Source organism: Plecotus auritus, assembly GCF_963455305.1.
Source record: "Plecotus auritus genome assembly, chromosome: 2".
In the NCBI taxonomy this organism is placed as follows: Eukaryota; Metazoa; Chordata; class Mammalia; order Chiroptera; family Vespertilionidae; genus Plecotus; species Plecotus auritus.
In genome coordinates, this window is record NC_137771.1 from 154,767,421 (window position 1) to 154,792,166 (window position 24,746).

The 24,746-nt window shown below is 38.3% G+C and overlaps 1 protein-coding gene across 9 annotated transcripts in view; it reads left to right on the top strand.

Annotated features, from left to right (window-relative positions):
- The window catches only part of BBX (BBX high mobility group box domain containing), a 318,462-nt gene that overhangs the window by 194,381 nt on the left and 99,335 nt on the right, over window positions 1-24,746 (top strand). For all 9 annotated transcript variants that reach the window (XM_080656467.1, XM_080656468.1, XM_080656461.1 and 6 more), the window contains one exon: window positions 12,358-12,528. In XM_080656467.1, coding sequence (XP_080512593.1) covers window positions 12,367-12,528 — 162 coding nt within the window. In that variant the 5' untranslated portion in view covers window positions 12,358-12,366. The remainder of the gene's footprint in view (window positions 1-12,357; window positions 12,529-24,746) is intronic.

Below are 24,746 nucleotides of genomic sequence, written 5' to 3' on the forward strand. Positions count from 1 at the left end.
GCAGCATCCTAAGCATTTGGGACTATAAAGATAACATCCTACCTTCATGTACTATGTAATCTAGAAATTATGAGTTAACTCATTTCTAGTGTATTACATTGTAAAGTATTAGGCATCAAAGAAGCTAGGATAAGTTACTTCAATAAATACTATAACTACTAAAATTATAACTACTAAAATGAGAAATATTGATTCTTTGGGAAAAAATAAAGATTTTTGTTTTTCAACCATTAGGACTTAGAGATTTTGCTTTAAGTGAACTAAATTTAACTGTAACTTAAATTATTTCCTATTTTTTTTAGATTAAAGAATAGTAGCTTATGAAAAAGAGATTCCAAAAGGAGATATAGATTATTGGTTCTTAAATAAAATCATATAAGCCTAAATCATATAAATGAAAATATGATTCTTTTAAACTTGGACTATTTTAGATGAAGCTTAATAGGTTTACTTTAAAAAATGTGTGTGGCCCTAGCCAGTTTGGCTCAGTGGCTAGGGCATCAGCCTGTGGATTGAAGGGTCCCGGGTTTGATTCCAGTCAAGGGCACATACCTTGGTTGCAGCTCCTCCCTGGCCTGGGCCCTGGTCAGAGCTCATGCAAGAGGCTACCAGTCTATGTGTTTCTCTCACATCGATGTTTCTCTTTGTCTTTCCCTCTCCTACTTTCCCTAAAAATCAATGGGAAAATGATCCTCTGGTGAGGATTAACAAAACAATAAACAAGGACCAAGTTAGGAAGAGTCTTGTGTGTTACATGAAGAAAGAAGTTTGGATTTTTTTCCTGAGCCCATTGTGGGACTAGTAAGGAAGCCATGCAGAAGAAGGTCTTAAACAGATATTGTAGTGTGGAGAGCTGAAGTCAGCAGTGCTGTAGAGAAGAAGATCAGACAGCTACTCCATGTGGAGAGGAGTGGACCATATGTAAGAGGTAGAAGGGACAGAACTTGGTGACAGGGTAGATATTAGGGCAAGAAGCTAGTTGCAATGATTTGAATTTACAGTGAGAAAGTAGAAGAGATATATGTATGCTTTCCAGATGTTTATGTGAAGGGAATGCTACCAGTCCAAAGTCCCTGTGCCCATCGGTTTGAAATGTCAGAGTTTGGAGTAAAGAAAGGTTTATTGATAGAGAAGTTGCCAACTGAGGAGAGACCTAACCTTCAAATTCATCTTAAGAAAGTACAGAGATGCGATTCTTTTATGTCAAGGGAAGGAAAATGGAAGGGTCATTTGACAACCACAGACATCTGGGTGCCAAGGAAGATTGTGCTAGTTGATGTGAGTCCCTGTCACAGATTCCTGCAAACCTTTGATAAACAATACATACTTCCCTTATCTCCTGGAGATAAGGGATTGTAAGGGATTTGTGTTTTGTAAGGGATTGTTTTTGTAAAAACTCAAGAGGCAAACAGAATTCCTCTAATGGTTGGCATGTCTATATGCAAGACTAGGCAGAGCTATTAGCCTGAAGGCCATGGGAACAAAGCAGGCTTGAACAAGAGTCTGAGGGGCCCAGCATTTCTCCCTGTTCCAGGAAGGAATATCCATTTCCTGACATTCTCCCCAGGAATATGGTGGAGGCAGAGGCCAGATCCAGACAAGGTATTTTCCCTGAGAGGCTAGAAATCAAAGATGTGAGCATGACTCATAGTGAGGTAAGAAGCCAGAGCCTGTGGTGTGGTTGGAATGAATTGTGAGTGCTTTCTAGGAAATTAATCCTGAGGTTTAGAACCAAGAAGTTTAGGAACCAAGTGAGTAAACAAGGTTCAAGGTGGAGCCTATGAACCATGAACCATGTTAGTACTAGGCAGGCCAGCCTTTGGCTGTTAGCTGTGTGGTTTGAAGTTAGGCAGTCTGCAGGCTTGAAGGCTGGGGCCAGTTTATACAAAACAGAGAATTACCTAAAGGAGGAGGGGAATTTAGAGAAGGCTTTAGATTTAAGATCACGTGTAGACCTAAGGAGAAGGTATTAACTAGAAGGAACTGTTGACAGTTTAGCAATAGTTCATCAAAGAAAGCAACCGAAGGACTAAGAGCCCAGAGTAGCAAGAAATGAGATAGAAAGCACGGATTGGGAGTGAAAAGACTTGACCTTGATTCTGCTTTTGAGAGAAGAGGGAAGAAGAAACACGTTTTGAAATTGGTAGGCAAGATGAGGCTTTGGGAATGTCCCCTAATAGGGGTTTTTTTAAGACTCTGTCTCCCAGGCAGAGGCAGTTTGCCAAAATAACTGGGATTGTGGTGGGAAGGACAGTGTGGAGAAGTCATTGGAAGCTTGAGCTCTAGGAACAGAAGACCTAGGTTTGAATCCTGGCTCCTCCACATGTTGGCAGAGTGGCCTTGGGCATGTTGCTAAAGCTTTGTCATTCTCAGTTGCTTCATTTTAAAATGTGACATGGTTGTGCCTTTCTCTAAGAGTTGTATCAAGGATTAAATAAATTAATTCATGTAAAGTATTTAGCATGTAGTAGACATTCTTTAAGAAAAAAAATATTTATTGTTGAAAGTATTATAGATGTCTGCCCCCCGCAATTGCCTCCACCCTACTACTGCCCCCTCCCCAGGCCTTCACTGCAGTATTGCCTATGTCCATGGGTTATGCATATATGCATATAAATTATTTGATTAATCTCTTTCTCTCACCTCCCCCTTCCCTCCCAGCTTCCCTCTGAGATTTGTCAGTCTGTTGCTTGTTTCCATGCTCTGGACCTATTTTGTCCATTAGATTCCACATATGAGTGAGATCATGTGATACTTATCTTTCTCTGACTGGATTATTTTACTTAGCATAAATACTCTCCGGGTCCTCCCATACTGTCTCAAAGGGTAAGAGATCAATAAAATTTATATTAGCAGGCAACATTTTATAATGGTCCAGAACCATACTCTGAAGTCAGACCTCCTGAGTTCAAATACTGGCTCCACCAATTCTATGCTAGCAGTGTGACCTTGGACATTATATAATTTACAAACATAATGCATAGTCATCAGGTGATCAGTGGATACATTTTCAACTGCATTGACTTTTAAGTGAGACTCGATGAACTTGTCTTCCATTTTATGCTTTGATTTCTTTCCAATGTGAAAATTATGTCCAACTACCTTTGCAACAAATGCATATAATAAAAACTTAGTTAATTTATGAAATAAAAGAGGCGAATTGTGGCGAATTGTATGTTATCTGTACCTCAGTGTTCTCATCTGTAAAAAGGAGATAACAATAGTATCTTACATCTTAGTCTTGTGAATTGAGAGAATTAATGAATATAAAACTCTTAGCTTCTGGCACATAGGAAACAATATATATTATATTATATGTTTGTTTGCATTATACATAGAAGCATTTTATATATATCTGAAATTTACATAAAATTATTTATTATACTAGAGGCCCGGTGCACCATTGGGGTCCCTTGGCATGGCCTGTGGGGATGGGCCGAAACCAGCAGTCCAACATCCCCCGAGGGATGTAGTACAGGTGGCTGGGGAAGAGCTCGAGCCCAGGCTGGGCGCTGCGCTGCTCCTGCTCATCTTGGCCCCACTGCTGCCACCGCCTCTCAGTAGGCTCACTGCCCTCTGCTGTGGTCTCCGTGCATCCTAGGGCTATACCGGCATGCCCATGACCGAGAAGCGGCCACAGGCTCATGCCTCGTCAGTCCCCATGCCGGTCCTGATCCCAGTCCCGGTCCAGATGGAGGAGGGGCATGCAGGGGGAGTGTCCATGGGGAGGCTCTTGCCACTGCAGCTGTGCTCACCAGCCATGAGCCTGGTGTCTGACACCCATGGGTCAGCTGAGCATAGCTCGTTGTGGGAGTGCACTGACCACCAGGGGGCAGCTTCTGCGTTAAGCGTCTGCCCCCCCCCCCCCCCCCCCCCTCGCTCCCGCCTGTTCAGTGTGCCTCATAGTGACTGGTAGAATGGTTGAATGGTCGCTTAGGCTTATATATATATATGTTTTATATATTATATGTTTTAATAGAAATTACTATTATTCTCACTCATCATCGTCAGTAGGTGTTGAGAAGAAATTGAGAATTTATCATGGGCACTGTGGGACTGTGTGTCTCTGGACCTATTTTGTTCATCAGCTTATTTTCAACTAACACTAAAGCCAACCTGAGATTGGAAACTTTGTAGTGCTTGAGATAGACCTAGAGAAGAAAAATGATTGGTTGAGTTCAGAGTTGGGATTTATTAGCTGACCAATTATGAAAGGAAAAGAGAGCTAGGGAGCTGAAGGTGGTACTGCGATATCCTATTTTGAGAGAATAATGAGATTTATTGACAAATAACCAGAAAAAGGAATAAAGCTACTGGAACATCTTTTTAGACTAGTACTGACAGCTGTTGTGCGGAGGTGACTTAGATTTCATTATATTTATTACATCATCTTGTCATTTTGCTGTTTTTGTTCTCTCTCCTCTCCCCTTCTGAACAGTCCTTCCTAGGTTCTTACTTTTCCTTCTCTGCATATTTTCTTTTCAAGCCTTATATCTGGTCTGCCTTCTAGCAAAACAACATAAAAGTGTATAATAAGAAATCAAACTATTGTTTCTATATTCACTTCCTCACATATGTGAGCAGCACCTGGCACATTCATTACCCTCAAGAGTCTCTGCAGGAGGAATTCACATGGTATTATTATGCATATATTGTACATAAAAATAATAATTGTCATACAATCCAATAGTCAAAAGATATGGCACAGCTATTAAATGTGGGTAGTCAGAAAAGGTGCTCAGGAGGGAAAGACACAGAGCTGGGGCAAATAAAGACAGTTTTTTAGAAATGGGAGTTCAGAGAGGCTTGCCTAGAAAATGAGGCCTACAGTGTGCAGGTCTGAGAGAGCAGAGGAAAGACAGTGCCACAGCACAGGGCAGCTGTGGCTAACAGGGCAGAAACCAGCCTGACAGGAGAGCGGCGGCGGAAGGTGAGTTGAATGGGAGGTAAGGCTGGATGGACACTTAACACCCACAGTACGTAGCTTACCAGGTCACCAATAAGTATATGTTCCACTGCGGTGAGAGAAAGTGAGAAAGAGACTCCCATGGGCTTGTATTCTTGTGCTTCATGTTCTTGTCATTGTGATAATTATATCCTCACCATGTAATAAGTGCATCAAACCCTTCTTAATTTAGAAACTAAAAGGGGGAAACGTGTAATGCTAGGCCTGTTGAAGAATAAGAATGTGGTGACTTTCTGATTAAGAATGTAAAGACCACCATAAAATTATAGGAAAACAGAAAGTTGGCCTTTTGCAGGGTGGAGTGGGGAGTTGTGGTCTAGTCTAGTGGGAAACATGTCCAGCCTGTTACTGAATTCTCTTTGTAAATAGCTTATTCCTTCCTAAGCCAACTCTTTTGGTGCCAGATCTGTTTCAAAGTGGCTGTTGTCTCTATCTGTAGTCTAAGGCAGCAGGCATTTTTGAGAACCATGTTAAGCTTCCCCAAGACTAAATATCAGGGAGTGTAAGTTTTGGAGATCATAAAATGTGTGTTCCTTCATGAGTTAAGGGCACAAGGACTGGAACTGCCAGCACAGCTAAGCCCTTCTTTGAATACAGGTGCCTTATTAGTATTCATGAAGAGCATATAGATAACATCTTGACAGAGTTAAAGTTGCAACTTGAAGAGCCACTGCTTTTCAATAAAGAGCCCATTTAAAGACACTCGGTTCATGAATAGAGTGGCTGAATTGCTTCTAAAAGGAGAGTATTACTTTATTGAATTCGATATTTTTCATTTAATCTTTCTACAATTTAGAATTTTCATTAGAATTACAATAAATAATGATTAGCACTTGTAGGGCTTTTACCTTCAAAGAGTTTGGAGTTAATCTAATTTAATTGTCACTTGAAGTCATCAGAGATGTGCGCTTGCTTTTCTCCTGTGCCCTGAAAGTGTTCACTTTCCAGTCCCCTCCGTGCTCTCTGGAGGTATTTCCATGGCCCATAAGCTCTGGCCCATGGGAGATGCCTGGAGAGTCAACAGGTGGGAGGCTTTCTATCAGAGCTCCTTGTCCTTGGCAAGCATTTTGGGCTCTTGAGTTAGGCTCCCTGGTCCAGGCTCCTACTCTGCTGTTGTGTGATTATAGGCAAGTTACCCTCAGCTTCTTCATCTGGGACTCAGAGTAGTACCTGCCTCAGAGTACTTTTGCGAGAATAAATGAGATAATGAATATTAAATATGTAGCAACTAGTTTTTGATAAATATTAACTGTATTAGTAGTGTTTTTAAATTATTATTATAAACACGTCACTCTGGGACGTTGCTACGTGTAGTAAAGGTTAGGAGAGGAAATTAAAAGCCAGTAAGTTCCTTTTTCAGGGACTGCTATGTACCCGAGTCAGTGCTAACTAAGCACTGGGACAGAAAGGGAAGAAACCATGGTACCTCCCCTCTAGAAGTTCCAGTCTGTTGGGGGACAGGGGGGTACTTAAAACTAAAACACTATGGTGAGTGCTAACGACGTTGAGTACAATCAGAGTTCAATAAATTTTGACTTAAGATTTTCACAGAAAGCTTTAGAGGGGAAGGGATATAGGACCCAAGTGTTGGAGGATGAGAAGAACTTGGACAGAGAATGGGAGAATTTTAGGGTGAGCAAGACTTCAGATTTGGGGTGTTTGCCAGCCTCTATGTCAGCAGGACACCCTGAAAGATTGAAAGCAAGGAGTGTCTTGAAAGCATCAGGACTCTTGGAAGATTTTAAGTAGGTCGGTCTAATTTACATGGAAGCTCTAGGGCTACCACTTTGTCACCATTTCTTTGGACTTCCCCCCCCCCCCTCTTTGTAGACCTGAGAAAGCTGTGCAGCTTTGTAATCTTAGTTGGACCCAGAAGAGGCCTTACTTGTGGTTAGAATGTGTGGTTCTACCTTAACCTGTCTCATTGCATCTGAATTTTCATTCATATGATTTAAATGGTATTTTATTGGCCATTTAGGAAACAGTTTAAACTCTAAAATACTCCTGTGACACTGTTAAATTCACACAATGTTTTAAAGACTGAATATACTGTTTGACTAAGTTATAAGACAAGATGATAGAAAGACTATAAGAGGATCTTATTCACAAAATATGTGACTATGCCAAAGCACTGTTTCTGACTAAAATCACTTAAAGAGAAGGAAACTTTCCATCTTTCTTTTTCAGTTTTTGAGACTAGAGGCCACTGTACATGGGAGACATCTATGCTCTCCTGAACAGCATTTTGGGCTGAGCCCAGGGATCAGATGCTGCCAGTTAAACCCATACTCCCTCTACAAAGCTGTGGGTAAAGGGAGAATTTACTAACCTTGAGTGTCTGTACTTGCTATTATATAAAAAGTGTTCTCACAGTAGAGTGGCTATTCAGTTTTAATATATGAGGAAGGACCAGCAAGATTAATAACTTTACAACAAGTAGTTAATGGCAGAAGCAGAATTCTAAATGAGGCCTGCCAGAATCCAGTGTCCATTTTTTTCTTTTGTTAAATGAGGTGCTTGCTTTGTATTGTTTCTTCTATGATATTTCTTCTTTAAATTTCTCATGAAGATTGAGCTCAGTAGAGTTCTTCATGAATGGGCTTGCTGTATTTTTTCTAATTTATCACTAAGTTGTCTTAAATTTAATTCAGTACAGTGAGTATCTAATTGCTCATCCTGGCACAGAGAGGGGGCACACATGGGTTGGTTTGTTTATATAAGATAAATGAATATTCAGTATTTTGGATAGGGGCCTTCAGCCTCCATCATTTGACAATTTTAACAACATAATTTGATACGGAGTTTTTTCAAGTAGAGTCCACTGATAGTTAAATAACCTGACTTCAGTTATTCTAGAATTGCAGTATAGAATGGACCAATGATCCCTTTTGAATAAAATCTGTCAATTGCTTCATTTATTTCATATAGATTGTTTGCTTAATATGCTCTTGTTCAAGAATAAGAAGCCAAACTTTACAATCTGTGGGGGTTTTAATGTCAAATAATTCCAGGGTAGTTCTCTGTTACTATAAAAAATTAACAATTTTTCCTCTTCCTCATTGTTGAAATAAGGTGAGTGATAAGGTTAAGTCTCAATATTCTGCCGCCTTTGCCCTGGTCTTACCCAACTTTTCTTAGTATTTTCATGCATTCTTCTCTCATTACATCTGAATGATAATCAGGAACATAATTTTCCCCACTCTTTTGCCTTCTTTTCACACTTTGAAAATAGATCCACAGGGAATTAAAATGTAATTAGATAACTAAATGATTAAAGTTTACTGTTAGTAGTTTGAAATATTTTATTGTCATTAATTAGATCAGTTACACTTTCCTTGACTATTTTGTCGGAGGTATACTCTCTCCAAGTTATTCATCTTTCATTCGGGCTAAAAATACTTATTCCATGCTTATTGTGTTCTAGGCACTGTGCTAGGTTTGTCATCCTTATTTCTTCCAAAGTCCATGTAGTTCTCACAGACCACGTGCCACCTTGGCCTGCATATTAGTGAGACGCAATTTTCAGCCTCTCCCAACCACCCTCTTTTCCCCACTCAGGGAATAATATCTGAATTCAGGAGAATGAGAGAGATGGGGATTAATTTTGAAACCATTCTAGGGTCTAAGAATAGCGAATTATTGTGAAAATTCAGCATGGAAGTTTATATAGTTGCTTAGGACAACCCTTATGACACTGATCTTGATGTTCTGGTGAGCCAGGATGCTTCTGAACTCATGAAGATAAATAAAGTCTTGGATCATCAAGAAAAAGGCCGCCCTAACTGGTTTGGCTCAGTGGATGGAGAGTTGGCCTGCGGACTGAAAGGTCCCAGGTTCGATTCCGGTCATGGGCATGTACCTTGGTTGCGGGCACATCCCCAGTAGGAGGTGTGCAGGAAGCAGCTGATAGATGTTTCTCTCTCATTCATGTTTCTAACACTCTATCCCTCTCCCTTTCTCTCTGTAAAAAATCAATAAAATATATCTTAAAAAAAAAAAAGGCCTAGTACTGGAGGTAGAGAATATCCAAATAATTGTTATTTAAGGTAAAATGTGGGGTTATTAGCAATACAAAACCTTTCTAGCATATTTTTGGGAAAGGACAGTTTAATTTGGGGAGTATAGAAGAGATATATAGTATTTATAGTGCCGTGTCAGCTGCATGCTAAGAAGTAGAACAGCAGGGGTAGGTGTGGGAGTGCCTAATGTAATTATTTTAAACCCAAAAACCACATCCACTATCCATTAATTTGATTTTGGATATCTATTTTCTGTTTGAATATTGAAATTATCTATACAGACATAAAGCCACATAAACTTAAACACATTCACACATAAATGAAATAGCATGATAAAAATCCTTAGGGCTAAATGATATATTTTTCTCTAGGCATTATCAATCACTTTGAACTCGCTAGTTGATAACAACTTATAGATTCCCATTGGTTTCTGTTACTCTTTAAAAATGTGTGATGTGGCCCTGACTGGGTAGCTCAGTGGGCTTGAGTGTCCTCCCAATACACCAAGATTTCGGGTTCAATTCCCAGTTAGGGCACATACAGTAACCAACCAGTAAATGCATAAATCAGTAGAGCAACAAATTGATGTTTCTCTCTCCCTTTTGCTCTCTCTAAAATCAATAAGTTTTTAAAAAGTAAATTTTACTTTAAAAAAGTTTTCTCTCATAAAATATTGGGCTTTCAAGTATGGGTTTAATTATCAGTTAGGCAGTTCATTCTGAAGTGATTAATACACCACAAAAATAACCATTTCCTCTTCTCTATATATAACATTGGTATTTTTGGAAATTGGGTTGCCCTTGCCAAGTTTTATTTGTAGATAAAATGGGAATTGTTAAATGGTCTATCATCAGTTCACAAGAAATCTTTGTTCATTTATTAAGAGCAAACCAGATAAGTAGTTCCATTTCGAGTTTTCAGTAACTTGTACTCTTGAGGCAGCCACGCAAATCTTGTAATTGCTTCAGATATTCAAAAGAAATTCCTTGCTTAAAAAACCACAGGAACATGGTTTTCTCTCCCTCGTTTTCTTGACTAGACATGGCTTTTAATAAATTAATGAGGATTATTATCAAAATGAATATTTGAAAAATAATAAATGATTTTTTTTTATTGCAACACAAGAAATAATTTGAGTGTTCACCAATAGTGGAATATTTGGATAAATTGTGATACATTCTTATTTTGGAATATGACATAGTTATTCCCAAATGAGAATGATCAAGATACTATGACTTAGAGAAAAGAGTATGATATAGGAAATTTAAAAATATTAATGGCTATGTTTATTTGTTTATTTGTATATTAAAAAGGTACAGAATGATTTCGTCCTTAAGGATATTAAAATTGGATAGGATAGGCAAGACAGGTAAGAGGGGCAGGGGTGGTGTTTGATAATACAGAAGAGAATTTAGAAATAGACTCATACACCTGTGGCAATTTAGGATAGGATAAAAGTGGCATTTCACAGGAATGGGAGAAACCTGAATTATTTAATAAATGGTGTTGGAACAGTTATTATTTAGAAAAAAAGAAGCTATTTTTCTTCCTCACTCCTTTTGTCGGAATGAATTCCAGGTCAAATATTTAAATTTTTTAAATGATGAAATTATACAAGTTCTAGAAGGAACATTATTATTATTATTGTTATTATTTTTAATTTGAAGACCTAAGCATGACCCCAAATACAGAAATAATTAAGGAAGGATAAATTTGCCTATGCCATATTGTTTTGAAGGCGTGAGAACTGGGTTAATCTTGAAACTATATGTGGACCCCATTTTTAGAAACATGGCCTTCAAAGTTTATTGCTATTACTTTTCAAGCATTTGGACCAAGACAAACTTACACTGACCAAAAAAGATCACTATCCTGTGTTTTCAGCAACTGCATTTGTGTTTGTGATTGTCAGCATGAACCATTTAAATTGATGGCATTTAACTTTAACTTTATTATTTGAATGTTTGAATGAGTATGTTTAAACCATAATTTGTGTATTGTTACTTCAAATGCATGAATGAAAAATCAAACGTTGTGATAAAGTATGTAAGAAATTCAACATTTATAGTTTACCTCTGGACTTTGGGGCTGGACATGATGATGTAGGTAAACCTTATTTTATGCTATTTTCACCTTTACAATATATGTGTTGTTTTCATTGATGAGAAAAACTTTTTTTTTTAGTCATTGAAAAGTAATGTAGAATTTTGGGTTCCTAAAAGATTTTGTCACATTCATGGCCTGACTGTTGCCTAGCTGTTTCAGCGAATCACCCATTAAGGGGGGAAAAAAACAGGGAGTAAAACTGTCACTGATTGCAGCATGTATGTAATGGAGAGACAAAGGGATTTGCGATTTGTGTAATGCAGGTGGGTACTGAGGCTACTCACTCCACTGACTGAACTACAGTATTCCTGCACTGTGTCCTTAGAGGCTGCACATAACTCGCTTTTGACAAATGTGTGTCAGTCCTGGCCGTTGTTCTCAGTAGTTGGAGTGTTGGCCTGCACACCAAAGAGTTGCTGGTTCCATTCCCCATCAAGGGCATGTACTTGGGTTGCAAGTTCGACCCTCAGATCTGGGCATCTGTGAGAGGCAATCAATGTCTCTCTCTCACATCAGTGCTTCTCTCTCTCTCTTTCTCTCTCTCTCCCTTTCTCTCTCTCTCTCTCCCCTCCCTCTCTTTGAAAACCAATAGAAAAAAATATCCTCGGGTGAGGGTTAACAACAACAAAAGCTGTCATTTTATGAAAGTTTTATTTTAAATACAAAACATTTTATTCTTACAAAGTATTCATCTTATTTAATAATAATTTCAGTCTCAGATTTATCATAGTGTAAAATCCAAAATTTATGTAGATTATAATAGGAGCCATAGAGAAGGTATAGAGGACCTTTTGTGGGTACCTCTGCTCCCTTGGGAGCATTTTCCACATTTCTCTGATGGGAAACTTTGAGAAACACTGCCCTGAATGAGTAAATATGAATGGGTGACAGCAATTTGTAATCATCCTAATACTTTATTTGGGTTTTGAGTTCTGAAGTTACAGAGTACAAGAAAGTAGAGTTCATAAAAGGCAAATTTTATTAGCTCAATTTGGCACAATAAAATGAATGCTTGATTTATGTACTTAGAATTCTTACTGAATTCAGTACATGCCTGAGTTGGTGGTAGGCACTTTAGTCATTAAAACTATAATTCAACACAGAAAACAATAAATAAATAAATAAATAAATAAATAAATAAATAAATAATCAATCAAACAAACAAATAAATAATAGAACTACAATTAAAGCTAAGGAGGCTAAATAAACTAATTGTAATCAAATTTACTTTGACTTCTGTTTCTCTCCCTTTTTCCCTTTCCACAGGTCACAGTAATGAAAGGCAGTAATAGAAATAAAGATCATTCAGCAGAAGGAGAAGGGGCTGGAAAACGACCAAAGCGGAAGTGTCTTCAGTGGCATCCGCTGCTGGCCAAGAAACTTCTTGACTTTTCAGAAGAGGAGGAAGAGGAAGACGAAGAGGAGGATATTGATAAGGCAATTCCTCTATTTATTGTAGAAGTTTTACGTTTATTTAAGCATTTATCCTAGAAACTTCAGTGAACGCCTATGGTGTGAAAGATGCATTTCTAAAAGTCTGTGTAACGTGAATCCTATTTAATTACTTAATCTACATTTTTATTGATGATTCTCTAAGTGTCTGTACTTCCTAATAGTTTAGACTAAACAGATCCTTCTTCAAAAGTATTTCCATCAATTAACTAATGGTTTGAAAGCAATATGAAGATGCAGTAGAGATGGGGATAATTCAGAAAATTTGGTGTGCTCACCTGGCACCCACCTGTTGGCCCCTCTGGCCTCTTTTATTGCTTCCAGCCTGGCCCTGCCACCATAGCAGTCTCAGAGCTGTTCAGGTCCTCATCTCTGTGGCATCTGGCTGCTCTCACCCCACCAAGCCTCGGTGGCAGTCAGTCCTTCAATTCCCCTTCTCTGGACTCACATTTGAGCATCCCACTCTTGTTTAGAAAGACACACAGCCATGCAGGTGGCCTTAGAAAAGCCACATATTTTTCCAGATCTTGGCATAACTCCTCATCATTAGGACTATATCCCCAACAATGGGAATCTCATCATTTCATTCCTTCCCACCCATCTCATTCCAGATCAAAGGATTGCCTTCATAGCACTTCGGACTGTTTGCTTTGTGTTTAACTGTCCTTGTTCATGTCTGTTTTGCTATACTGGAATATAAGTTCAGTAAGACCTGGCCCCTCCTGTGTTCCTCTCCTTCCTTAGAACTTAGAATGGTGCCTGGCACATAGTAGGTACTGAATAGATATATGCTCAGTGGAAGAATTAATGAGTACAGATTTTATGTCACTATAAATTTTATAAACACATTTTTAATATTCTTCAGGCCTTTGACATCCATTCATCCTTATGCTCCTGGCTTGTGTCAGCTCCCTCTTCCACCATCTCAGCTGGGATTGTAAACATTATTTTGTTTCTCAGACATCTTTTCTGGATACGCTTTATGGTTTTTCTCCTGACCTTTTCCCCTCTTTCATAGAGAGAATAGAGGCCACCACAAATGATTTCTTCAGTTTCCTCTCCTCTTCTCATCTGTGCATATTTCTCACTCCTTACCCATCTTTTCTTCCTTCTTTCCTTGTTCAGAGAAATAGGTTTTACTCCTTATTTTTGAGGAAATTGCCAAGTTTATACTTAATTTGATCTTTCTGCCACATTTGCACCTGTTGATCACTTGGTCCTTAAAGCTGTCTCCTATTTCCATGACATCACTCACTCCTATTTCTATTCCTACCTTCCCAAACGTATTTTCCTAGTTTCTTTCAGTTCATGCCCCTTCATTATTCTACTCTCTAATGTTGATTTCTTCTGGGCCTCTTATTTTAATATCTGTCTTTATCCTGGAGCTTTTTTCTAAATTCTGAACTTGAGTTTATATGTGATCAGAATCTCAGTTTGAATGTGTTCAAAATGAAGCCATTATCTTTCTCTCCTCCAAACCCCATTCTCCTGCATCTTCCCTTTCCCAGTAAGTGGCAACTCCAATGTTGAAATCAGTGCAACCTGAAACCTTATCTACTTTCTTTTGTACAAGTTTCACATTCGGACACCCATCAGCAAATTATCAGCTATACCTTCAAAATATATTTTCAGTTTGATCCCTTCCTGGCAACTTCACTATTACCAACTTGATCCAAGCCACCACCATTTCTAGGGTAGATTGTTGTCTCTTTCTGCCTCTGCTCTTGCCCTTCTACTGTCTGTTTTCAACAAAGCAGCCAGAGGTAACCTTTCTAATTGGAAGGCTGGTCTTGCTGCTCTTCTGCTTCACAAGGGCAGGGAATTTGTATGCTCACTGCTCTGTGTGCATCACCTGCAACAGTGCCTAGCCCGTCTTAGGTGCCCAGTAAACAGTTACCGAGGGAAAGAAGGAAGTCATTGAATCCTCTTCTCTTCAGTCCACATCCGGTGATCTCATCCACACTCTTAGTCATAGTACCTTGATATTGATACCTCAGTTCACTATCACAGCTAGAACTTTACTGAGAGCCACTTCAAATTCTGCCTGCTCATTACTCATCTTTCTGCTCCCACTAGATCTAATTTCTTTGAGAAAGCGTGTTCTTTTTGTGTATGAAGGAGTCTTGCCACTGAAGCTATAAACTCTTTCTTTTGCAACCTTTAAATCCAATTAGATGCCACTCTTGGCTCTACCTCATAAATTAATATTGTCTTTGATCACACTTACCCATTCTCATGGTTACTGCCAACTCAGCCCGGTTCCCTTTCTTTCCTGGACAGCTGGAATAAACTTTTATCTGTTCTCTTAGTTTTGGTTATGTCTAGTTTTGCTGTTATAATTCATTCTCTACACTGCTGACAAGATTCATCTTAAAATACAAGTCTGTGGATTTAAGCAGGGTTTTCATATCCTGGTCTAGTACTGGTATTGATTGGTTGCAAAGTATTACAGTACTCGGCTTCGGTTGAAAGAAAAATAAATTCAGATAGTTTTTCATTTTAATTTAATTTTACTTATTTAGTCAGATATTTATTTGTTGATTCATTTTTTTGGTTAGTTAACATTATTATTTAGTAGTTAAAAACATTCTTTTTATGTCCATACTTGGCAAAATAAGAAGTTGGCTATCTGTGTTGGTCCCTCCCAAGGTTTTTTATTGGCCCACACATTCTGAAACCACTTGTTTACATGATTAAATGCATGTGTTTTTAGGTGACAGAACACACACTTCATGAAATTGTTCCTACCTTCTATAATCTCATGTCCCAGATCCCTGTTCTAATCTGCTAATGAACTGCATATCGATGTTTTCATAAACCACTGAGCCTTAATCCCTGTTAGTTCCCCCATTGACTACCTGACAGATTCTAATTCACCTTTCAGAATTTAACTCAGACAACACCTTTCCTAGGGAGACTTTGTGTACTTCTACCCATCTACTGGTGCTTTCATTATCGCACTGGCTCCTTATTGTAGTCAGCATACTGCTTTTTAGTTTATTCACATATGTATGTTTTCCCCTCCCCAAACAGTGAGCTCCTTGAGCCAGGGTCTTGTTGTTTATCTCTTTTTCTACTTCTTAGCCTGAGTTTTATAATTTAGTGTATAAAAGTTATTCTTTTCTGAAGGGAAATGTAATTACTTCTTCAACCTACATAATACATTTAAAAAATATGTTTTATTTATAAAGAGAGATAGAGAGAATCATCAATGAGAGAGAAACATCAATCAGCTTCCTCCTGAACTGGGGATCGAGCCTGCAACCTGAGTATGTGCTCTGACTGGAAATCAAACCCATGACCTCTTAGTTCATGGTTGAATTGATGCTCAACTACTGAGCCACATGGTTCAGGCCATAGTACATTTAAAAAAATTTTATTGTTGAAAGTATTACACTTGTTTCCCTTTCTCCCCCATTGCCCTCTTCTAGCCTTCCCCCCATGCCAGGCCTTCACCACACTACTGTCTGTGTCCATGGGTTATACATTTATGCATACTAGTTCTTTGTTTGATCTCTACCCACCCACCCAACCACCCCTGCATTCCTTCTGAGATTCAGTAGTCTGCTCCATGCTTCTATGACTCTGTATCTATTTTATTCATTAGTTTATTTTGTTCATTGGATCCTTCCTTTTTACTGATGCATAGTGTTCCATGGTGTAATTGTACCATAGCTTTTTTATCCACTCATTTTCTGATGGACACTTGGGCTGTTTCCAGATCTTAGCTATTGTAAATTGTGCTGCTGTGAACATAAGGGTGCATATATTCTTTTTTATTGGTGTTTCAGGTTTCTTAGGATATATTCTTATAAGTGGGATCCTGAGTCAAATGGCAGTTCCATTTTAATTTTTTGAGGAAACTCCATACTGTTTTCCATAATGGCTGCACCAGTCTGCATTCCCAACAGCAAAGTACTAGGGTTACCTTTTCTCCACATCCTACCCAGCACTTGTCATTTGTTGTGTTGATGGTAGCCATTCTGACAGGTATGAGGTGATACTTCATTGTCATTTTAATTTGCATCTCTCTGATGATCATTGACTTTGAGCATTTTTTCATATGTCATATGTCCACTTTGTAGAAGTGTCTATTTAGGTCCTTTGCCTATTTTTCAATTGGATTGTTTCTCTTCCTTTAGTTAAGTTATATGAATTCCATACATATTTTGGAAATTAACCCCTTATCAGATATATCATTGGCAAATATGTTCTCCCATGCAGTGGGCTCTCTTTTCATTTTGTTGACAGTTTCTTTTGCTGTGTAGAAGCTTTTTTATTTTTATGTAGTCCAATTTATTTTATTTTCTCCTTAGTTTCCTTTGCCCTAAGCCAGTGGTCAGCAAACTGCGACTCGCGAGCCACATGCGGCTCTTTGGCCCCTTGAGTGTGGCTCTTCCACAAAATACCACGTGCGGACGTGCATGTACAGTGCAATTGAAACTTTATGGCCCATGCACAGAAGTCGGTTTTCGGCTCTCAAAAGAAATTTCAATTGTTGTACTGTTGATATTTGGCTCTGTTGACTAATGAGTTTGCTGACCACTGCCCTAGGCGATGTATTCCTAAACATGTTGGTATGAACGATGTCTGAGGTTTTTCTGCCTATGGTTTCTTCTAAGATTTTTATGGTTTCACAACTTACAATTAAATCTTTTATCCATTTTGAGTTTATTCTTATGTATAAACTGATGGTCTAGTTTCATTTTTTTATATGCACCTGACCAATTTTTCTAAAACCATTTTTTGAAGAGTCTGTCTTGACTTCATTGTATGCTCTTGCCTCCATTGTCAGATATTAATTGAGCGTAATGACTTGGGTTGATTTCTGGGTTCTCTGTTTGTTCCCTTGGTCTGTACGCCTGTTCTTGTCCTAGTCCCAGGCTCTTTTGATTACAGTGGCTTTGTAGTATAACTTATATCTGATATTGTGACCCCCTCCAACTTTGTTCTTCTTTCTCAAGGTTGCTGCCGCCAATCGAGGTCTTTTTTGGTTCCATATAAATTTTTGGAGTGTTTGTTTTAGATCTATGAAATATTCCATTGGTATTTTAATAGGTATTACATTGAATCTATAGCTTGCTTTGGGTAGTTTGGACATTTTAATTATGTTAAATTCTACCAATCCATGAACACAGTATATTCTTCTACTTTGTTTATATCTTCTTCTCTTTTTTAATGTCCTGTAGAGTACAGGTCTTTTTCCTCCTTAGTTAAATTTATTCCTAAATATCTTATTTTTTGTTGTTGTTGCAATGGTAAATGGGATTGTTTTTTTTTTTTTTTTAGTTTCTCTTTCTGAGAATTCTTTACTATTGTATAAAAATGCCAGTGATTTCTGGGTGTTAATTTTGTCTCTGGCTACATTGCTGAATTCATTTACCAAATCTAGTAGTTTTTTGGTGGTCTTTTGGTTTTTCTAAATACAATAACATGTCAGCTGTGAATAATGACAGTTTTACATCCTCCTTCCAATTTGGCTGCCTTTTCTTTTTTTCTTTTTTTTCTGATCACTGTGGCTAGGACTTCCAGTACAATGTTGAACAGGAGTGGTGAAAGTGGGCACCCCTGTCTTGTTCTCGTTCTTTGGGGAAATGGTTTTAATTTTTGCCCATTGAGTATGATGTTGGCTGTATGTTTGTCATATATGGACTTTATTATGTTGAAATATGATCCCTCTATTCCCAGTTTGCTGAGAGTTTTTATCGAAAAAGGGTGTTGGATTTTGTTGAATGCTTTTTCTTCAACAATTGAAATCATGTGCTTTTTGTCTTGCAATCTGTTTATCTAATATATCACATTTATTGATTTGAGAATATTATACCTGCCTTGCATCCCTGGAATAAATCCCACTTGGTCATGGTATATGATCTTTTTAATGTATTGCTGTATCCGATTTCCTAAAATTTTGTTGAGGATTTTAGCATAAGGGATATTGGGCTGTAATTCTCTTTCTTTGTAGTGTCTTTCTCTGGTTTTGGAATTATGGTAATGCCTCATAAAAAACCTTGATAGTGTTCTTTCCTGTTGAATTTTTTGGAATAGTTTGAGGAGGATAGGTGTTAGTTCTTCTTTGAATGTTTGGTGAAATTCCCCTGTGAAGCCAACTGGAATTTTTTTTTATTACTGCTTTAATTTCATCAGTAGTTGTTGGCCTATTGGGGTTTTCTGATTCTTCCTGATTGAGTTTTAGAAGATTGTATTTTTTCTAGTAATATGTCCATTTCATACAGGTTGTCCAGTTTATTGAAATGCCGTCATTCATAGTGTGTATTTTGTATAATCTTTTGTGTTTCTGTGGGGTCAGTTGTTCACCTTTCTCATTTCTGATTTTGGTTGTTTGGGTCCTCTCTTTTTTCTTGGGTCTGGCTCAACCTTGCTTATCTTTTTAAAGAACCGGCTCTTGGTTTTGTTGGCCTTTCGTATTGTTTTTTTAAGTCTCTATGTCATTTATTTCCACTCTGATCTTTATTATTTCCTTCCTTATACTTATTATAGGCTTTTCTTATTCTCTTTCTAATTATTTAAGTTGTAGGGCTAGGTAACTTATGAAAAGTTTTTCTTGTTTTTTGAGGTAGGCCTTTAGTGCTATGAACTTCCCTCTCAGGAATGCTTTCACTGTGTCCCATAGATTTTGGGTTGTTGTGTGTTCATTTTTATTTGTTTCCAGGATGTTTTTTATTTCTTCCTTGATCTCTTTGGTAACCCATTCATTATTTAGTAGCATGCTATTTAGCCTCCCTGTGTTTGAATGTTTTTTTTGTGTGTGTGTTTTTTTGTTTGTTTTAATTGATTTCTAATTTCATGCCATTTTCATCTGAGAAGATGCTTGATATGATTTCAGTCTTTTTGAACTTGAGAGACTTCATTTGTGTCCTAACCATGTGGTCTATCTTTGAAAATGTCCCATGTGCACTTGAGAAGAATGCATATTCTATAGCTTTGGGGTTAAATATTCTGAAAATATTAATTCCATTGGATCTAGTGTGTTGTTTAGGATTGCTGTTTCCTTGTTGATTTTTTTGTCTAGAAGACTCTCCAGTGATGTCAATGGGGTGTAAAGTCCCCAATTATGATTGTGTTGCTGTCAATCTCTCCCTTGAAATCCTCCAGGATTTTTTAATATATATTTTTGAATGCTCCTATATTTGGTACATAAATGTTTACCATTGTTATATCCTCTTGTTGTATTTATCTTGTTACAGCCTTCACTTTGAAGTCTATTTTGTCAGATATAAGTGTTGCCACCCCAGCTTTTTATCCATTTTTATTTGCTTGTTAATTTTTTTCCCATCCCTTCACTTTTGTGTGAGTCTTTGTTCTGAGGTGGGTCTCTTGTAGTCAGCTTATATATGGGCCATGTTTTCTTATCCATTCAGCTACCTATGTCTTTTTACTGGAGCATTTAAGCCCTTTACATTTAAAATTATTATTGATAGGTAATTATTTATTGACATTCTTATTCTTTATGACTGTGTTCTTCTCTTTCTCTCTATTTACTCTTCTTACAATAGTCTCTTTAGCATTTCTTGCCATGCTGGTTTGGTGGTAATAAACTGTTTTAGCCTTCGTTTTGTCTGTGAAGCTCTTTATTTCATCTTCGATTTGGAATGATAGCCTTGCTGGATAGAGTAGCTTTGGGTTCAGTTCCTTGATTTTTATTACCTTGTATATTTCATGCCATTCCCTTCTGTCCTGAAGTATTTCTATGGAGAAGTCATCTGACAGTCAAATATGAGCTTCCTTGTAGGTAACTTTCTGTCTCTCTTGCAGCCTTTAAGATTCTTTCTTTGTCTCTAATGTTTGCCATTTTCATTATAATGTGACTAGGTGTGGGGCTTTTGGGGTTCATCTTGATTGTGACGCTCTGTGTTTCCTGAACTGAAGTGACTTTTTCCTTCAACAGTTAGGGAAATTTTCCTTCATTATTTCTTCAAACAAGTTTTCTATTCTTTTCAGATTCTGCTCCTTCTGGTACTCCTATAATGCAAATGTTTCTTCATTTTATGTTTCCCAAAGCTCCCTTAGACTCTTCTGCTTTTTAAATTTTTTTTCCCATTTGCTGCTCTGAATGTGTGTTTTCTACCTTGTCTTCTAACTTGTTGATTCAATCCTCAGCTTCTTCATTTCAGCTATGTCATTCCTCATTTACAATTGATCCTTATTTCTAGTTCTCTTTTCATGTTGGTGTAGCTCTCATTAAGACCCTAATAATTCGTATTAAGCTGCTGGTAGTTCTCACTGAATTGTTTGAGCACCCTTATTACCACTAACTCTGAATTTTTATCTAACCAATTGTTTACCACCATTTCATTTAGTTCATTTTCTGGCAATTCCTCCTTTTCTTTCATTTGGTGATTGTTTCATTGTCTCTCCATTTTGCTGTCCCTTCGTTTTATTCCTATGTGTTAGATCAAACTGCTATGCTTCTCAGATTTTGTCAGGTGGTCTTATGTAGTAGGTGTTTTATGGGACCCCATGGTGCATTTCCTTAGATCTCCTGAATGGGGTGCTCTAGGAAAGCCTCTTACTTGAGATATTTGGATTCTCCTATTGTGATTAGGTCTTGAATGTTATTGTCCCGTTTGTGGATGGAGTCTTCTTTCAGGCTGGCTGACTATGTGGCTCACCCCTAACCACATTTTGGGAGCTGTTGTGGAGGTGCTGACCAAACAGAACAAAATACAACACAACAAAACACGAACCAGGAGAAACAAAACAGAAATGTACACGATAGCAATACAGCATCAACAAAAGCAACCACCAGAGAAGAGAGCATTATGAAAGAGAAAAGAGAGCAAGAAAAAATATGAGGAGAAAACAAAGCAAAAAGAAAGCATAAACAAAATTAGAAAAGGAAGGGCTGAATATGTAGATGAGATGCTGAAATGAAGAAAATACATATAAACAATTAGAGGAGTAGGGAAAGGAAAAGGGTTTAAAATAAAGGAAGGAGAAAAGAAATGACAAGAAAATTGGAAAAGGAAAATAGAGGAGATAACAGATAGATCTAAAATAAAATAAACAAGATGAGAAAGCAGGAGAAAAAGAAAGAGAGGGGGGAAAAATGAGTAGTGAAAAAAGACCAATGAAAAAAATTTGATTCGGAAAAGGGAAGAGGAAAATTAGATGAACAAAACAACAGAAACTAGAATAACAACAATCAATAAAGCAGATAGATAAAGAAGACAGATTTTAAAAAGGTACAAAAGAAAGGAAAGAGAAAAATAAAAGAGAAGAAAAACGGGAGGAAAAAAGAGAAAAGAATAAAACAGTAGAGAAAAAGGGGAAAAAAAGTTTTAAAAAACAACTGAAGTGGCCTTCTTTTCAGCAGAGTTTAGTGCCCCTTGGGAGCTCGCTTTGGTTCCCACTCTTATGTTCTGTCTGCTAATTCTGGGTTTCCTGTCAGGTACTTAGGTGCTAACCACTGTCAGTGATTGTCTTTTGGCTTTCAGCAACCTGCTTGAATCTCCAAGCGATCTTCCGTTCTACCGTTTGTGTCTGTCTCCACAGGCTTTGGTTGCAAGCATGAGGGGCCAATCTGCCCTGTAAAGTAGTTTTGTTAGCACCATGGGGCCCAGGCCAGCAAACTTCCCCTGGTTCTCAGGTCTGGCCTCTGCCTGCCTTTGCCTGCTAGCCAGCTGTCAATCCCAATCACTAAAAACTCCGTTTCTGAAAGGGCTTTAGGCAGGAGAGGTGCTGTTTAGCTTTCAGGGAATGTGGTGGGTGTGTTTCCCTGTCCAAGAGCTATTCCTCAGTGAGTGGCCCAAAATATTACTCTGTCTTTGGCTTGACAGAGATCCTTGTATGTAGACTAAAGGGGTAGGCTGGAAACCTATCAGTTCTCCTGTGTGGGGAAAGTATCAGTATGGTTCCCAGGTTAGTGAGGTGGATGGCCCCTCCTTCAGTCCAGTTACTGAAGGCTCCTTGAGACTCTTCAAACCCGTAAACTTAGCCTCTGATTTTGTGTCCTCTGAAAAAGTCAAAATGCAGGGTATGGCATGCAGGGCTCCTGAGGGTGGGGCAAGCTGTATCACCTAGGGCGGGTTTTTTTTTCTTTTCCTGCCCTGCCACTTCTGGGAGCAGCTAGCTCCTCTCAGGAAAAATGGCCGTTTTGGTTTTGGTGGCCTATTACCAAATGTTCATGGATGCTGTTTTTCCAAGTCTCCCTGCAATGCTTCTCACCCTAGCCTCTACTTAGGCACCTCAAGTCCGCATCTCCCCTCCTGCCCCAAAACCTTGGGTGAGTAGCTGCAAATGAAAACTCCTGTGCTGGGTGTGTGTGGCCGGGGTTGGGCGGGGCGGGGGGTGGGGGGTGGGGGGCGGTAGGGGAGGCACAAAGAAAGAAAACCAAAAGGAAACTGTGGCTTTCTTTCCTACTGGCTCTGTTCCATGGCTCCAGGCTCTGTTGCAGCCCTGTTCCATGGCTCCAGGCTCTGTTGCAGCCCTGTTCCATGGCTCCAGGCTCTGTTGCAGCCAGCAGGTCTGTCGCCTTCCATGGTGGACATTAAGTGGGTTGCTGGTATGGGCTCTGATGCTCTAGGCTGTAGAGCCCAGCCTGTGTTCTGGGCCTCTGTCTTCTGAGGGAACAGACGCTCCTGGGTCAGCTCCTCAGGACCTTGCCCTTCCTACCAGTCTCCAGGTGTTTTCTGTCCTTCCTTGATATGTCTCCTCCTCAGCTGGACCTCAGTTGGTAATTCCAGCTGAATGTTCTCCAATATAGATGTATTTCCAGGTTGGCCCTGGGATGAGGTGCACAACAGGCCAGCCTATTCAGCCGCCATTTTTCTCCCCATAATACATTTTTTAATGCCTGGTTTTTCTTTAGCTTTTTAGTCAATTTCAGAATGCTAAATAAATATTGCTTGAATATTCAAATTATTGTTAATAATTGTATACGTAATAAGAAAAACAAATCTGTAGCCTTCAACCCAGTAATAATCTATAATGGATTTCCAAATCAGATTGCTATGATTTAAAGTTTTTCTATACTATTTGTGTTTGAAAATAATTGATGGTTAATTAAATGCATTTGCAATACTTACTTTAAACTTAAAAGTCTTTTTAAAAAATACTACATTAGATTAAGCTAGTGATTTGTCCTAGAGTATCTTACCTGTATATAAAAATATGGTTGCCTTGTATAGTGGTTCTCCAAGTGTGATTTTCAGACCAGCAGCATCAGCATCAGCTGGGAACTTGTTAGAAATACAAATTAATAAGGCCAACTCCAGATCTACAGAGTCAGAAACTCTGGGAATGGGACCTAACAATCTGTTTTAACAAGACCTTTGAGGATTTCAGTGCCCACCCAAGTTTAAGAACTACTGCCCTACTGTACAATGCAGACTAACAACAACCTCGATCTTCTTGATTTTAATTATGAAACAATAAATTAAAGAAATGCTTTTAGTAAGCATTCTGGACTTCTGTTCATGGTTGCAATGTTTCTAAGATATATTATAAAATCATAATTTAGAATTAGATGATTGCTGATGCTAATATATTGTGAGATTCTGTGATCAGAGATGTGCTTTAAGAAATTTAATCTTCAGCCCTGACCAGTTTGGCTCAGTGGATAGAGCGTCGGCCTGTGGACTGAAGGGTCCCAGGTTCGATTCCAGTCAAGGGCATGTACCTTGGTTGCGGGCACATCCTCAGTAGGAAGTGTGCAGGAGGCAACTGAATCAATGTTTCTCTCTCATCGATGTTTCTAACTCTCTATCCCTCTCCTCCCTTCCTCTCTGTAAAAAATCAATAAAATATATTAAAAAAAATAAATTTAATCTTCTGCTAGATGCAGGAAGTATTTATAAGAGGTTAAAAGCAGGAAGGCCAGGCCATTGGCTGGAGTGGTGTTAGTAAAGTAGCAGTGAGAACCTACTTCCTTGCACAGATGCAGTGGACAGGATCAGAGCTTTGCAGAGTCCTTGAAGACCTCGAATGAAATGAAATGCTTAGAAAAAGGGAGGATTCAGAACTGATTTTGAAGGTTTAGGTCTGGTTGAGTTTATTCCTATCACCATAGTATTTCACTAGACAGGAAAATATTTATAAGCTTAAAAATGTACAATGTAGTTATTCTTTCAAATAATATTACATGTCTATTTTGATTTTCACAGTAGGAGGCTCTACTTATGATGTGCACATAAACATTGAGTATTGTATTTAGGTTTTTATGATCTATTTTCATGTTAAACATT